Source organism: Lathamus discolor, chromosome 9, assembly GCF_037157495.1.
Source record: "Lathamus discolor isolate bLatDis1 chromosome 9, bLatDis1.hap1, whole genome shotgun sequence".
In the NCBI taxonomy this organism is placed as follows: domain Eukaryota; kingdom Metazoa; phylum Chordata; class Aves; order Psittaciformes; family Psittacidae; genus Lathamus; species Lathamus discolor.
In genome coordinates this window covers 3,290,553-3,305,548 of record NC_088892.1, presented here as the reverse complement: position 1 = coordinate 3,305,548, position 14,996 = coordinate 3,290,553, and the positions used below count along the sequence as shown (strand labels likewise).

The following is a 14,996-nucleotide window of genomic DNA, read 5'->3' as shown; positions in this document are numbered from 1 at the left end:
GAGGGGCTCGACATGTGTTGGGGGTCCCTCCTGTACTGCTGGGACTCAGCCTGGCTGGCACTGCCTCATGCTGGTTGCCTTTGCTACCCCTTTGAACAATATAGTTGGGGGAATATCACACTGCTGGCAGAAGAAACCAGAAGCTCAGCAAGAGGAGGGTACTTGTAATCTCTGTCCACCCCGCAGCGAGGGCATTCCGTCCCAAAAACATTGTCACAGCTTACCTGCATCTTTTTTATCTTCCAGCAAAGTGAAGCACTGTGAAAAGAAAGAAAAGTAAAGTAAAATCATTTTGTTATCTTTGTGATTGTCACACTCATGGACTCCCACCACTTGTTTGAGCTCAGGCCCTGATTCAGCCTCCTCTTTGCCAGGAAAGGAGCTGCCTGCTCCAGTTCTGAGCACAACCAGAGCTCTAGCAAAGGCTTGTCCCAAATGCATCAGCCCCACTGGCTTTACACCACCAATGCCAAACATACCCCAGAGCACTGGGCAAGCGCGGTGTGCCCAGCACGTGCCCACCACCGGGGCTCCCAGCACACTGGAAGCCATCAGAGGAGCAGCAGTAGCCAGGACCAGGGGCTCTACATACATGGTATAGGCAACAGAGCCAGGGAAAAAGGGATGGCTGGAGAGACTGACCTTTCTGCTTGACAAGGATGCTGCAAAATAGTCAGAGAGGAGACAGGGAAGGAGGCAAGAGCTGTCAGACCCACAGCAAGGGATCAAAGCAGCAAGGGAACCAGGCTGGGGTCCCCCCAGCACGTCCCTTGGTACCTCTGTGGACGCACAGATGGCAGCGGAGATGTCCACATTTTAATTGCATTAGTAGGTCTGGAGGCAGAGCGTACAATGGTGGCTGCAGGCACGGAAAGCCGACAATAAAGAAAGGAAGAGAACAACAAAGGAAAGCTGAAAACAGGCTGGACTGTCGCTCCCTAAGTCTCTCCACTGGCACAACACACGGGATGGAGAAGGGGCCATCAGCACCATACACAGGGTCTGATACTTATCTATGGCTAGAATTATGCAGGGATAAAGCCGGGGGAATGGGATTTACAGACAGCAGAGCCTCACCAGCACATGGGAGACCACAGCAATTTGCATGGAGGTGGAGAAGCAGGAGGGACCCAGCACTGCCAGGATCCTGTGGTGAGCACAGAGCCCAGGAAACTCCCAGGTCCCTCTCCAGGCACAGGCAAGCCCCCTCCAGTGCACCCCGGCCCCGCTGAGCAGGGCCAGAGGCGCTGGCGAGGCTCACTGCAGGAATGCAGTGCGCTGCTGAGCCGGCCTTTCCCACAGGCCACTCGGGACCCCTCTTCCTGCCAGAGCAGCAGGGCTGGGGATGACCCGGGGGGAGATGGGCTTAACCATCTCCCTGCTGCTGGGCTTCTTAGGGCAGCGCCTGCCCAAGAGATGCACATCAGCGGGGCTGGAGTTCTCAGCCTCACCGTGTGCCCGTGTTTGCAGTGGGAAGGTCACCATGGTCCTCTAGTGCATTTGGTACTGATGAATCTGCTCTCACTGGAGGGAAGCCCTGGGAGCTGCTGCATGCTCGGCTCTCTCCTCCCCAGGGAGAGCCTGCACAGATGCCCAGGCCCTGATCCGGCAGTGTGTGGGCAGCTGGAGAGTGTCAGAGCTGAAAACATTTGGACAGGGAGATGATCACTGGGACCCCCATCATGTCTGTTATCACAAGCTCTGCAGCCATCAATCAGCCTTGCAGCCGGCACATGTAGCAGATGCCCACAGAGTGGGCGATGAGGTAGGGCTGCTCTCCCAGGCCATGGCAAGGGCAGGGAAAGCTGGTCCTGGTGCTAAGGCAGCTCTGGGGAGCCTCCTCTCCCTGGCTGTCACATCCTGGCCCTAGCACCTTGTTTTTTCCCCACAAATTCTTCCACCAGCCACAGCTCTACTTCATTTAACCCAGAAAGCTTTAATCCCACAGGCAGAGCCCTGCACATTTCTCCATCTTCAAGAGGTTCCTTTGCGGTTCATGATGAGTAACTGAGCAACACCGGCACAGGGAGGAAAGTAGGAAACCAGGCAGAAGCCTCAGCCCCACATGAGGCCATCAGTGCTTGCCAAGCAGAAGGGTGATATCCCCATGCCTTCAGCCTCAAAGCACCTGGCTGGCACCAAAGCCCTTATTATGGGCCCATGCACAGGTCCCTGGCTGTGACTCCTTAATGCCCAGGGGTGACAATGGGGAGAACGAGCCCCAGAACCAAGGAACAAATTTACTCCCAGACCCATAAACAACTCTTCCCTGTGCTCAGCCTCCACACTGCTCCAGGCAGCCTGCAAAGCATTTCCTAGGCAAGAAGGAGACACAAATACTGGCATAATCAGTAAAACCGTGAGTTCAGATAGGAAGGTATCCTCAGTGAGATGGGCCAGGAATGCACCAGGGTGAGAGAAGCCCTATGCACTGCCTGGGGCCACAGCCAGAGGAGCAGCTGCTGCCGGGGGAGCTGGGGACAGTGAGGACAGGAGCCACCTTCTCCCTCCCATGCCACTGGGGCCACCGCAGCGTTTGATGGGCTCGAGGTGATGATGCCAGCATCTACTGGTTGCTTTCAACTTTGGTGGTGTCCATGGCACTAGGGCCCTTTGGTAGCTGCAGCTCTGCAAGGGGGGATGTGGGACCCAGCTTCCATCTCTGCACCACCTTGAGTGTGATGGCAATGACAACACAGAGCTCACAGGGACAAGGAGGGTTAACAAGGACATGTTAAGCTCTCTGGAGACAGCAGGGACAAGACAGCTACTAATATTATTAATGAATTTCACAAATGTCATTTTTAGACTCAACTATTTTGAGCTTTCCATGGAAGCCCCGGGGGAACAGCGCGCATTCCATATTCATTTCACCATGGCAGACCCACTGGCTTGACGCAGCTTGGTGAACAGTACTGGTTGTAAAGGGATTTTACTGCTTTTTCCAATCCAAAACTCCTGAAATCCATACTGACAATACCTCTGAAATCTACCCAGCACACCTACCACCTCACAGCACAGGCTGTGATACAATAAATCAAACAGGCAGCCAGAGAGGGAGTTGCATGTTATTAAGGCAACGGACGAGGAATTAAACCCAAATGAAAAATACCAGATGCCATGAGAACCACTGCTGCAGGAAATTAAAAACTCAAGGCCTCCAGTCTCACTGTTCCTTTGTCATCCCACTTCCAGCTGCCACAGGTCGGCAAAGCCAAACGTGTCCCCATTGCCATGCCCTGATTTGCACAGGGGTCCCCTGCCCAGGCATGGGCAGACCATGCTGGGGGTGATAGCACAAACACACACACACACACACACACACACACACACACACACACACACACACACACACACAAAGCCCACTGACTGCCCTGTTCACCAGCGCTACACCCATTATGCCCCTGCTGCCTGCGTTCAGCTGAGCACAGCACCCTGCCTGCCGTGGCTATGGGACGTGGGTACTTGGCTGATGCTGACCAACACACCCGCATGCAGCCCCTTCGCAATGAACCTTTCACATGCGTGTGGGGCACAGGCATGATATCCCTCCAGAGCAGATGTCAAGCACCATGAGCAAGCCCCAGCCCTGCTAAAAACGCCTCCCCCGCCATCCCTTCTGACAGCTTCTCCTCAAATTGGGAGGGTGTCAGAAGGACAGACACTACTAAACACGCAATCCCTTACCTTGGCTCTTTTGAAGCAAGCCCAGAAGAAATCCAGCAATGGCATGATGGACCGGGTGGGGGGCAGGCATGGAGCTCCCCTAGACCGCAGTGTAAGCCCTGGGGAGGGGCCCCCCCGGCACCCCCATGGCTGCTGCCTGCGGCACACAGCGCCGGGCAGAGCCCCAGTGCGGGCAGGAGCTCGGCACAGGCAGCGAGGACGAAGGGAGGAGGCAGCGCTGCCTGCGGAGGCGGGCCAGCGATTCAAACCCTGCACCGTTATTCAGTTGGTTGCGAACAGGCTTGGACGGCGACTGAAATTCCCTGAAGATTGCGAGTTTTAAACAGCTCCAGGCTTTCCTTCCTGCCTTGAAGACACTGAGCAGCGCTCCCCTTCTTGGTTCCCAGGCAGCAGGAAGGAGAAAGGGAAAAGAAACACCCCTTAGAGCAGAATAACTGGGAGTTTGGCTGTCAAAGGCACATATAGGACATTGGAAACCCAAACCCCAGTTTGGATTTCTGCTACAGTCCCTGCTCCAGCTCACCAGCAGCGGTAACAGATGCACTCGAGAGGGCTCCCGACGCTCTCACCTCTGAGGGACAAGCTGTACTCACATAATCACATTGCTCTGCCTGTGCTGTGGCCAGCCTCACCCCAGAGCTGTGGGCAATCCTCCAGTGGGACCCCAGCAGAGAGAAAAAGAGGGAAAACCCACCCCCAGTCATAAGATGTGGCCCAGCCATTCAGTCCAACTCCATTCACAGCTCCTTATCTTCCGCAAACATTAGTGCAAGCTTAGTGTTTGCTCACAAGGACCATAATAAAAGGCAATGCCACAAACTTTTGTGCAAGCCACGGGATGCACAGGCCCACAGTCCTCCGGGCTAGAAGGCTTCCCCCAGGCACACAAGAACACCTCACCAACTGGTCATTTATGTGATTATTTCAGAATAAGCAATGGCAAATTGATCAGCAGCCACGCTCCCACAGGACACTTGGTGGATGCCCAGCAAGCCAGCAGCACTGCTCCTGCCTACCCCGTGTTCCGGGGGATGATCCTTCCCACACAAAGCCCAGGGCCTCTTCAGGTGGGTGACGTGCAGGAACGCAGTGGCTCTGCCCCAGGACAACGTGCCATTTGTAGTGTGATACCCCAGCAGCTGGTGCATGCGGCAGCTGAGCCCACTGCCAAATGTCAGCAAGGACAGACCAAGACGCAGTGCTGGGCCCCCCAAAGCAGGACTGGTGTCTCAGCATCACAGTGCTGCTGTCCTGGGGCCGCCTCTGCCACATTTCCGTGCCTGCCCCAGTGCCAGGGAAGGCAGGACCAGCAGGGAGATGAGCAGAGTGAGCAAAGCACCAAGGGGACAGGGTGGGCAGGACCCTGGTCAGTAGCAGCGTAAGCACGGGACACTGCAGGGATTTGGTACCTCTCCCAAGCCACCACCACTGCTGAGCCAAAGGAGCACACTCACATACCAAATCTCCAATACAGGGGGATCAGCGCCAGCCTCAGTGGTGCTGTCTGCAGCAAAGCAGAGAGAGCAGTCACAGCTCGTGGGACAAGGCAAGGACAGGAGTGTGGAAGACCACGACACAGCAGAGCTGGAGAAGCTGCACCCACGTGGAGATGATGGTGTCAGGCACCAGCACCCCTGCAGCATCCTGCACTCAGGCCCATGGATCCACAGGATGGCAGTGGCCCAGCCCCAGCAGCAGCACACAGGCGGCATCCGTCCCGGCGCCGGCTCCAGCTGCCTCCTTCCATCTCCCCCTCACTCATTCCTCAGAGAGTTGTGGCACCGCTCCCAGGCTTGGCACCAGCCGCATCTCCTCCACCGTGTCCCCTGCATTATTGGGCCGGTGCACCATTATTGGGGCTGGGGGCACCAAGGCACAGCGCAAACTTTGTGAACCAGCCTCTTTTTGCCTCTTTTAAATGCCTGGGACCAGGAAGACAGCCTCACTTCTGTGGCACATGTGCCCAGGGTCACCTTTCCTAGCAAGCTTTTTACCCCCAAGAGGGTGCATAAAGGAGTTAAGGCCAGATGCTGCTGACTGACAGTGAGCAACCCTCTGTAAATCACTCACCACTGCCTCCAGGGCTGCATTTTTTATTCCAAGGACTTGCAAATAATTCCCCTCCATGGACAGAGGCAGCTGGGATAAGTACCCTTTTCCAGATGTGCCCATTCACCAAACACTGCTACCATCATGTTGAAGCTGCCAGCGCAAGGCATTGCTACTGCAGGATCATGCACAAGATCCTCCCAGCCATTGCCACTGCTGTTCTCAACACAGAAGTGCAGGCATTCCCCTTGGAGCAGGGCAGAGCTGGCTGTGGAGCCCCAGGAAGTGCGCAAGGCAGAGCATACCCAGATCTCCTACCCTCAGCCTGGTTTAGGTGCGGGAGACACGCTCCTTCCTTGCCATCTCTGCCAGGGATGGGATGCTCTGAAGGCAGCTTTCACCAGAGGGACTGTGCACAGTAAGCACATGAGGTGCAGACAGACCTCCACAGGGTGATCACGACAGACTGATGGAGATGGCTCTGTCCTGCCAAAACTGGGGAAGTTCTTGTGGAAAAGGGGCAGCCCCAGAGCTTTAACTACAGCTATACCAGAAAGGCACCACCAGAGAAACAGCCCCGCCAGCACCTTGCTTCATGGCTCACTCCAGCAGCATTAAGTCTTTCTCCCACTTCCTCCAAAAGCAAAAAATCCCAAAGTTAATGCAAATAGAAGAAAGCTGTCTCCTTCCCAGGGCCTGGGAGACAAACCGCAGAGGCATCTGCATACTTGTGTAGCTTCTTCCTATCCAGTCATCCCAAAAGCATTCAAGTAATTTTAAATCTAGGATCCTTCTTCAGCAGACCAGGATACCACCCTCTGTAAGAAGAGGTCCTGGGGACCAGATCCACTGAGAAGTGGCTGAAGCCTGTACATGCCAACTGTGTATTTATGCCAAGTGATGGCAGGACACAGGTTCCACTGCTGCGTTTGTTTCTTCCCAACATTTCTGACATACCTGCTCCACAGACATTTACAGGAAAAACAAAAGCAATTTCTATTAATTCCCTCCCTCTTTCTATCTATAATTCCTATCACTATCACCTTCAGACTTACATGAGAAACCATCTTGAACCTGAGTTAATTTTAAAAGGCTGATTCTAAGGCAAAATCCCCACTGTACACACTCCCTGGCAGCTTTCCACATGGGGAGTGCCAGCGCTGCCCCATCTGCTGCCCTGGAGCTGGGACAGATACCAGCCTGACCCAGCACTGTGACAAACATTGTGCTTTCTCCATAAGTCATGGGACAGGGCTGGTATTTTGGAGGACAGGTACAGCCTCTTCTCACAACACATCACGCCGCAGAGGATCCCATGTCACCTCCCAGAATGCCTGTGGCCGGGTGCTATTCCTGTCCCATTGATGAGCTATTGCTGTCACGGCGGTCACTCAGTGGCACCGGGCACAGTGTTAACAGCTAAAAGCTGGCAGATGACATCATCACAGGCAAGAGAAGCCACCAACACTGCTGGTACCAACCCTGAGGGCTGGCCCCACTTCTGCTGGAAAACATGGGGCTCCTGAAGAGGTGTGAGCAGGGGGCGAGCTGCGCCTTGCCAGGGAGCAGCCCCCGCCAGCCATTAGCATGCAGTGATTTTCCACTTGCTGCTGTGTGCAGGCATTTCCCTGAGGTCAGGAAGGGAGCAGCTACTGCAGAGCAGGCGCTTGCTATATTAGCATAGCAGGAACAGAAACCCTTTTCTTTCAATAATGCTGAATTGCTGGGCGGGTGCTGCCGGGGCCGGGGCTGTGACACCCTGTGGGTGGCCAGGGAGAAAGCCATGGGGCAGATGTTAAAACCTGCTGCCCACAGGAAATGGCACCAAAGAGGCTGCAGGGACAGTGGCTTTCCAAGGATGGGATGACCCTCCTGTGCTGGAGCAGGCCTCCCATGCCCCCAGGTAAGGTGCTCATCCCAGGGAGGTCTGGCAATGGCACCCCACGCCAGGGCTAGGGCTGCGATGCCATCACCAAGGATGGACTTTGGTGATGGGCTCCAGCCAAGCAGCCAATGGTCTCTGCTGGTCTTTGTGCCCTACAATTGAAGAAGCACCAAGCACCACACAAAGCCTAATGAAGTATATGAATGTTGAAGACATTCCACAACCTCCCACTGTCCCACGGCTGCCCCATGCCTGCCTGTCACCACTGCTTTTCCCTTAGGAAGTTTCTCATAAAAAATAATCCCCATGTGCATGTTCCAGTCTCCAATAGTGCATTCGGGAACATGAGATAACTTAAGGTCTGCATTATTACTTTTCTTTGAGAGTCTAAACTGCTTGGGTTTGTTTCTGAAAACAAACCATTCAAACAGAAGTCATCATCTCTTGAAATGGGTATCTAATTCTGTCACTTGTAACAGGGCTCCTGGCATTTGCTGCTCAACCAGACATTGCCAAACATCTGCCTGGCAGCATCCCTGGCTGGGAGCTACACCTCTGCCACACACTCACCCTGGGGAGCAGGTCAGCCCTGGAACAGGGCACTGGGAATGTTGCTGGTGATCAGCAAGAGACCAGCTTTGGCCAATGCAGGCTCGATTACAAAAGACACCACCCAATGTGATGAGCCTTGACACATGTACTCACACAAAGAGGCTATTTAATGATAAAGGAGAGTTATTTCAGCGGGGCAGTTGCTGCTTCTACTTTGAGGCATGACAGACAAGCTATGAATATACCATCAGGCTGGTGCTGTGACCAGGACACAGGAAAATGCCCGGCCCTTGCCTGTGGGACACCCACTCCCAGTGCTTGGGGCACTCCTGTCCAGCTAATGCTTCACCTTTCAACACCAATTACATTTTTCCCTAACCCAGATGCACACTGGACTCCCTCAGAGGACCCAAGGGCCCCTTGCCTTATCTGCAGCTCCAAGAAGCTCTCCCATCCTCTCCAGCCCCCTCAGAGGTCCTGGCAAAGGCTGAATCAGTGCATTTCCCTCCAGAGGCTGGTCTGTTCTGTAAATACCAGTGAATGTGGTCACAAGTACTGATTTGTTTAGTAAGCATACAAAAGACAAACTTCTCAGGTAATTAGTCCTCACGGACTCACAAAACTCCTCAATTTCACTAAACAAAGAGATGAAGTCACTGAAAACGTTTGTCAGGGATGTTTCTGTGGAATTTCTGCTGCACAAGCAGGGCTGAGCTCTTGCAAAACCTCCAGCAAAGTTGCTGCAGTTCTCCTATCCGTGTCTTGAAAATGAAAAGAAATACAGAATAGGCTGCGTTTTTACATATGGAATAGTGGCATAAGATGAATGCTCAAAAAGCAGCCTTCCCTTCCCACGGGAATATCACTGAGCTACAAGGGCCTGGCTGGGACACTAATCCCATGCCATGAAGGCAGGCGCCAGACCAGCACAAGGAATTGCGAGCATCTCTTTATTATTAGCAAGAGCAGGGAGTCTCCTGCGGCAAATGTATAGGAAAGCAAAGGGCTGTGCTATAAACAGCTAGGGGCACGGCCTGACTGTCCCAGGGTGGATGGAAAGAGCCTCAAGGCCCATGTTCTCCCAAAACCACAGCTGGTTTAGCAGCAGCTGCTTGGAAGCTCTTCCCCTTGATAGCAGCTTCTCCTGTCCACACTGGGCAGAAAAAGCAGATCAATCCCCTCCTGCCAAAGCCAAATCCTGTCCAGGAGCAGCACAGGATCATAGAATGGCTTGGGTTGGAAAGGATCTTAAGACCATCTAGTTCCAACTCTCTGCTGTAGGTAGGGACACCTCACACTAAACCATGTCACCCAAGGCTCTGTCCAACCTGGCCTTCAACACTGCCAGGGATAGAGCATTTACCACTTCTCTGGGCAGCCTGTGCCAGTGCCTCACCACCCTCACGGTAAAGAACTTCTTCCTTATATCTAACCTAAACTTCCCCTGTTTCAGTTTGAACCCATCACCCCTTGTCCGGTCACTACTGTCCCTGACGAAGAGTCCCTCTCCAGCATGGGAAGGGCTGGCAACGCACACATGCACATACACACATATAGAGCTGGGAACTGGCTGGGTGCAAGGGGCATGCTCCTACTGGTGCCCAGCTACCTGTCCTCAACAGCCAACATGTCAGAAGCTAAGAAATAAAAATCATCACAGGCAACAGAGGCACATCTGTCTGTCAGGCTCGCCCTATTAAATGCCATTTAATAGACTGCATTTGACCTCCTCGTGTATTTTTGCACACAGTTCTAGTGAAAACTGTTGTCTGGGGGAGATCCGAACCCTAATTCTGGCCTAGGTTTGGGATTAATTAACAAGACAGAGGAATCTCCATCAGGTGCAGTGCTCTGCTCCCTGCAAGCAAGGGCAGGCCTTTGCAAGCTTAACCCTGCAAGACAAATGTGCACACAGCCTCTCTCACTTGCACAGGGTTAGACAATTCACATACCGAGTTTTCCACACCCGAATTCAGAGACAAACCCTGTCCAGCACAGCTTCACTCTGCTTGTGGGAGTCAGGAGTCAAATTCCCTGACAGCTTCAAGCATCAGGGTGTGCATCCCTGGGATGCAGGTGGGAGCATGAAGGTGACAGTACCCAAAGGCAAGCCAGCCTGTGCCCACTTTGGCTTACAGGGCTCCACTGCCACTCTCCAGCACTCTAGGGTCTCTGGAGGGTTGCCATCACAAGACAAGGGCTGTGCCTGACCCACCGCCTGGCCAAGCAAAGCTTGCTGAAGTGCAGAGGATCACAATGCAAAGCTTGGCAGCCAGAGACACAAAAGAGCCCAAGAGAAGTTGTCCTAAAGAGCACAGGTTTACTGCAGTAGCTGCAGTCAAAACTCAAAAGAGCTGGGCTGATCGGCAAGCATCCCAACAGCAGAACACATCAAAGCTGAGTGGGTTCCAGTATAGGAGGCAGCCAGGTCAGACAAGCACTAAGTAGGGCAGTGGCATCAGCATGGTGCTCTTCCCATTCAGGAGCATCATAGAAGACATTTAAAACAAATGAACACCAGGCACAGCTTCTCTTAGCACCCTTTCAGTCAAAATCACTGCCACAACGATGGCTTTTCTTTAGGCCATTGACTGCATAAGGAGAGACACTTCTTGCTCCAGGACAGCAAATGCCTGTCTCCTGCCCACAGGCACTGCAGCCCCTGGGGTGCTTCCAGGGCTGGAGGGGAGCCACACGTGCTGCTGTAAACCTCCTTTGGGGGTGCCAGGAAAACTCAGGCAGCTTCAGAAAACCCTTTGTGCCAACCCTTGTGCACACAAAAGCATTATTATTTGACAGCAAATTCTTTCCTTCCCCCAGCCCCCCATGGTCACAGGGGCTGCCAGGCTGGTCCTGGCAACAGCATCCTGCCCTCAAGCCCATGCTGAAGGGCTGAGCTGGAGTGATGTGTTCCCCGCTCCAAAGTGGATCAACAGGTAGAAGAGAAAAAGTGAAGGAAGCAGAGACTAAACGAGAACGATCTATGTCCTGACAGCTCAGGGACTGAGGTGGCCGTGCTACTGCAGGCAGAAGGCATAGATCCTAACGGTTGCCTGCCTGCCTTACTGCCAGGCAGGGAGAGGACTCCAGGGGCCGCAGCAACACAGACTTGCTTCTTGGGTCCAAACTCACCCACTTGGAAACATCCAAACCCGAACTTTCATAGTGTACAAGTCCCCTAAAGCACAACATCAGAACAAAAGCGCTTGTCCTTCCTTTCCAAATTACAAAGATGCCTGAGGCACTTGAGCCTGAATCTGCTTCTAGGAGCCAGCAACCTCTGCCCCATCTCTGCACTCACCAGGTCCCATCCCAGTGCCTGTTTCCCCAGGACACATCAGGCTGCCCTCACACTAAGCGCAGGGCTGTGCTGTCTCAGGCTTCTGTTGTGGCTGCTGTGAAGAATCCAGAAGCCCTGAGAAAGAGAAGCAGCAACCCCATCCCAGCTCTTAGCCGTGTCTTTTTTTGCTAAGTGAGGACTGAATTATAGGGAGAGGCAGGTTTTAAATCAGTGCATGGTATAAATAATTGCACCATCTGTTTATGCTCCTGAGACAACAAAACAAAATGCCAGAATAAGACTTGAGAAGAACCAGAAAACACAATCCAAGTAAAAACCAGCAGTTCCTGCAGAGCTCTGGTACTTGCCCTCTTCCTTTTTCTTGTAGAAACTAATGAGCTCATCACAGACTCCTGCCTTGCATCAGGCAGCATCAGCAACAGGAGGAGAAACATGGAGGAAAGTTTTAAGCTTCAGCCTGTGTGGGCTTAAGCAGCTTATAGGGACCCCTGGGACCATGTAAGGGACCACAGCCTTGTGCCAGTCAGGTGGAAAAGCAGCAGCTCTAGGTCAGGATCTGTTAATTTTAAATCTAACTTTAAATCTAATTACCCTGCAGATTTTCCTCTGAAGCACCTGTCTTGCTTAAGCAAAGAATGAAGCAGAGCACATACATACACACATACACTTATTTCAATGGCTCTCTGCTCCTTGTATCCACCCCACGAGGGTGAGCAGAAATCTGGTTCCTATTTGGGTAGAAACCCCCCAGGGCATAAGACTAATTGCTACGGGGTACAAAGTCAACTTCATGCACTGAATGGCACTTCACCAGCCTGAAGCAGGACTTAAGGGTATAGAGAAGACAAAGACACCCAGTATCTGCCAGAGCACCCCAGCCTCAGGACCAGCTGCTCTGAAGTGCCTTGGCTCTGGTTGTGAATACACCTGAAACACAGATACACTTACCAGCCGGCTGAACCATGTCTTCATTTCCCCAGGAGGCGGAGAGAAGGCATTAAGCTCATCTTCCTCCCAGTCTAGGATGTCCTGGTGTTTCTCCAGGAGAGACCACACTGGATCTGTTTCACCACGCTCAAGCACATGCCCATGCCTTCTCTGAGGATACTCAAAGGCTTCACCACTGCCTAAAAAATTATTCTTGCCTGTAACATTTCCTCTGTGCCCTGCACAATCCTCTGTGAGGCTGATAAATCTTGGATAGTGCTTTGTTCTGGGGAAAGACTGACCTTGCGAAGAGTCATCATCTGTCAGTACATAGTCAGGCTCATGCTCGGGACTGCGTGCAGTGCTCCAGACAGAAGAAGCCATAGACACCTTCCTCATCTTCCTTGTCCACTGAAGAGCCTCAGGTCAGAAACCCATCCCACTGGCCTGGAGATGCAGGTGGCTTTGCTCAGTGTTCAGCACTTCTCATCTCCACTAACTACCATTAAAGAAGGGAAAGCTGGCAATGAAAAAAAATAACTTCTTAGCAAGACCAACACAGAAGACAACATTCATTTTTCTTTTCCCTGTTTTCCTTTACGTTCCATTTGTTTAGAAAGGGATGTAATGGTTCTTACTCCAGGTATGCACATGCTTTACTCACTGGAGCATGCAGACCCTGATGCATTTGTTTCTGAGGTTGCAGCGTGCTGTAAAACTCAGCTAGCATAACCTTCAGTCAGGTCAAGAGGTGGTTTAAAATACCTCATACACACTGCAACACTGATCAGCTATAGCTGCCCATCCGGTAGCAGTTCCCTGTATGTCATTCACTAACACACCTCCTACAAAAGATGCTTGCTATCTGTGCAATCACACTGTGACCACTACTCAGCCTTTCCCCCACTTAGTTTTGTATTAATTTCTCTCTTAAAATGGAGAAGTCCTTTTATGCTTTCCGAACCTGTGCTTCACATCATGCCCTTCCCACTGCCAGCAACATAGCACTTGGGGAAAGAGGAAGGCTTTGGAGGGGTCTTGTTGAGATATGATGCATGCAGGTGCTGTCTGAAGGTGTGCTTCAAGCAGTGTAGGAGATGCTGTCTCAGGCCTCCCAGGAGAAGCATGTGCAGGAGGAGTTCAGCAGAGACAAATGGTATCTGTTCGTCTCCTGCCACCTGGGCATGAGAGCAGCACTGGGAGAACTCATCCTCCTGCTACGGCAACAACAGAGCATCAGGGTGGCAGGAGTCTGCTTTGCTGTCCCTGCAGCTCCTATTGACTTTCGGCTCCCTCACTTCAGACTACAACACAAACAGCAGCTTATCACAGAAGGCTTAGAGAGGCAGATGTGCTGAGGTGCCAGGCACAGAGAGGCTGTAACACACTGAACAAACCACTCCTGTTCACTTTCCTATGCGAGTGAATCACTTTGAACTCTGAAACGTGGGCCAAGTATGACAAGGTTCAAGGAAAATGATCAAGATGGAAATAATTAAGCTATCCTTCCCACACTGGCAAGTGCAGGTTTTTATAGCTTTTTATTCTCACTAGAAGTGAGAACAGAATCCAGATTAAATACTCCCGTCTCTCAGGGACCCATTCCCTGCCATGCACATGCCAAACCCTGAGCAGCACAGGCATCAACCCTGGGACAAGGTGACAGCAGAGCAATGCAGCAACTCTCGCATCTGTCAAAACTGGCAACCCCACACGTGCGAGCTCCTTGCCACACCGTACCTTCAGGGATGTTACCTTCCACTGAGATCGCCACTCTGCTCTCTTCGGCATGTCTCGTCCAGCTTCTCCTGCTCCTGCAAAGGGCTCTGGGGGTAGGGAGCACCTCAAAGAGCCAAACCTCCCTGCACACAGCAGAGTACAAGCGATGTGAGGGTTTAGCAGTCTCCAGCTTCACTTCCAGCTCCTGCAGTCTGTCAAGAAAGCCAAAGGTCAGGAATCACGGGTTCACTGTACCAACAGTCAACAGGTTTGCTGGGTGCGTTACTCCCTGAATTCACCGGGAAAGTGCTTCCTACGACTGTTACCTGCACTGTTCACTTGCCCTAACATACAATTCAGCACACAGAATATTAGCCTTAAAAGATTAGCTGGGGGAGGTGGGAGAGTTCAAGCTTTATCCAGATAGAGTATCTCTCAGGGAACAAAAACAGAACAAACACCACCACCTTTCATTTCTGGGCCATGAATTTGCATTTCAGAACATTTGGACCCATTCGTTGAAAAAAAACCAAAAAAACCAAAACCAAAAAAACACAGCAAAACAAAGAAACAGAGGGCCACATTCAGATTATCTGATTGATTGAAGAGTCTGATTAACAAATGGCATTTGTGACTTTAAATCACTCACAATTCTTAAAGTTCACATTAAAGAGCAAAGTAATTTTGCCTGTAGTAACTTTGCAAAAAAAGTTAATTTTGATCAACAATAACGATATACAGAGTTTATGGAAAATAAACCCAAACCACAGAGAAAACACACTGCTGTAGCCAATGGCAAAATCTTAGTATTTTTCAGACTTCATTACTAGTCAGTCTGCACTTGTGCTTAACCTACACTCTTCTTTTTGCTAAGTA

At 52.0% G+C, this 14,996-nt stretch overlaps 1 protein-coding gene across 2 annotated transcripts in view; it reads right to left on the bottom strand.

Annotated features, from left to right (window-relative positions):
* Nucleotides 1-14,335, bottom strand: part of STARD8 (StAR related lipid transfer domain containing 8) — a 66,104-nt gene extending 51,769 nt beyond the window's left edge. The window contains exons 1-4 of one of the 2 annotated variants that reach the window (XM_065690111.1): nt 14,157-14,335; nt 12,704-12,921; nt 12,423-12,601; nt 225-258 (exon numbers count right to left, since the gene is read on the bottom strand). In XM_065690111.1, the coding sequence (XP_065546183.1) occupies nt 225-258; nt 12,423-12,601; nt 12,704-12,800 (310 nt within the window). In that variant the 5' untranslated portion in view covers nt 12,801-12,921; nt 14,157-14,335. Of the gene's footprint in view, nt 1-224; nt 259-3,687; nt 3,952-12,422; nt 12,602-12,703; nt 12,922-14,156 lie in introns of those variants that run through there. The other variant, XM_065690113.1, reaches the window with a different exon arrangement.
* Between the last annotated feature and the right edge of the window lie 661 nt (nt 14,336-14,996).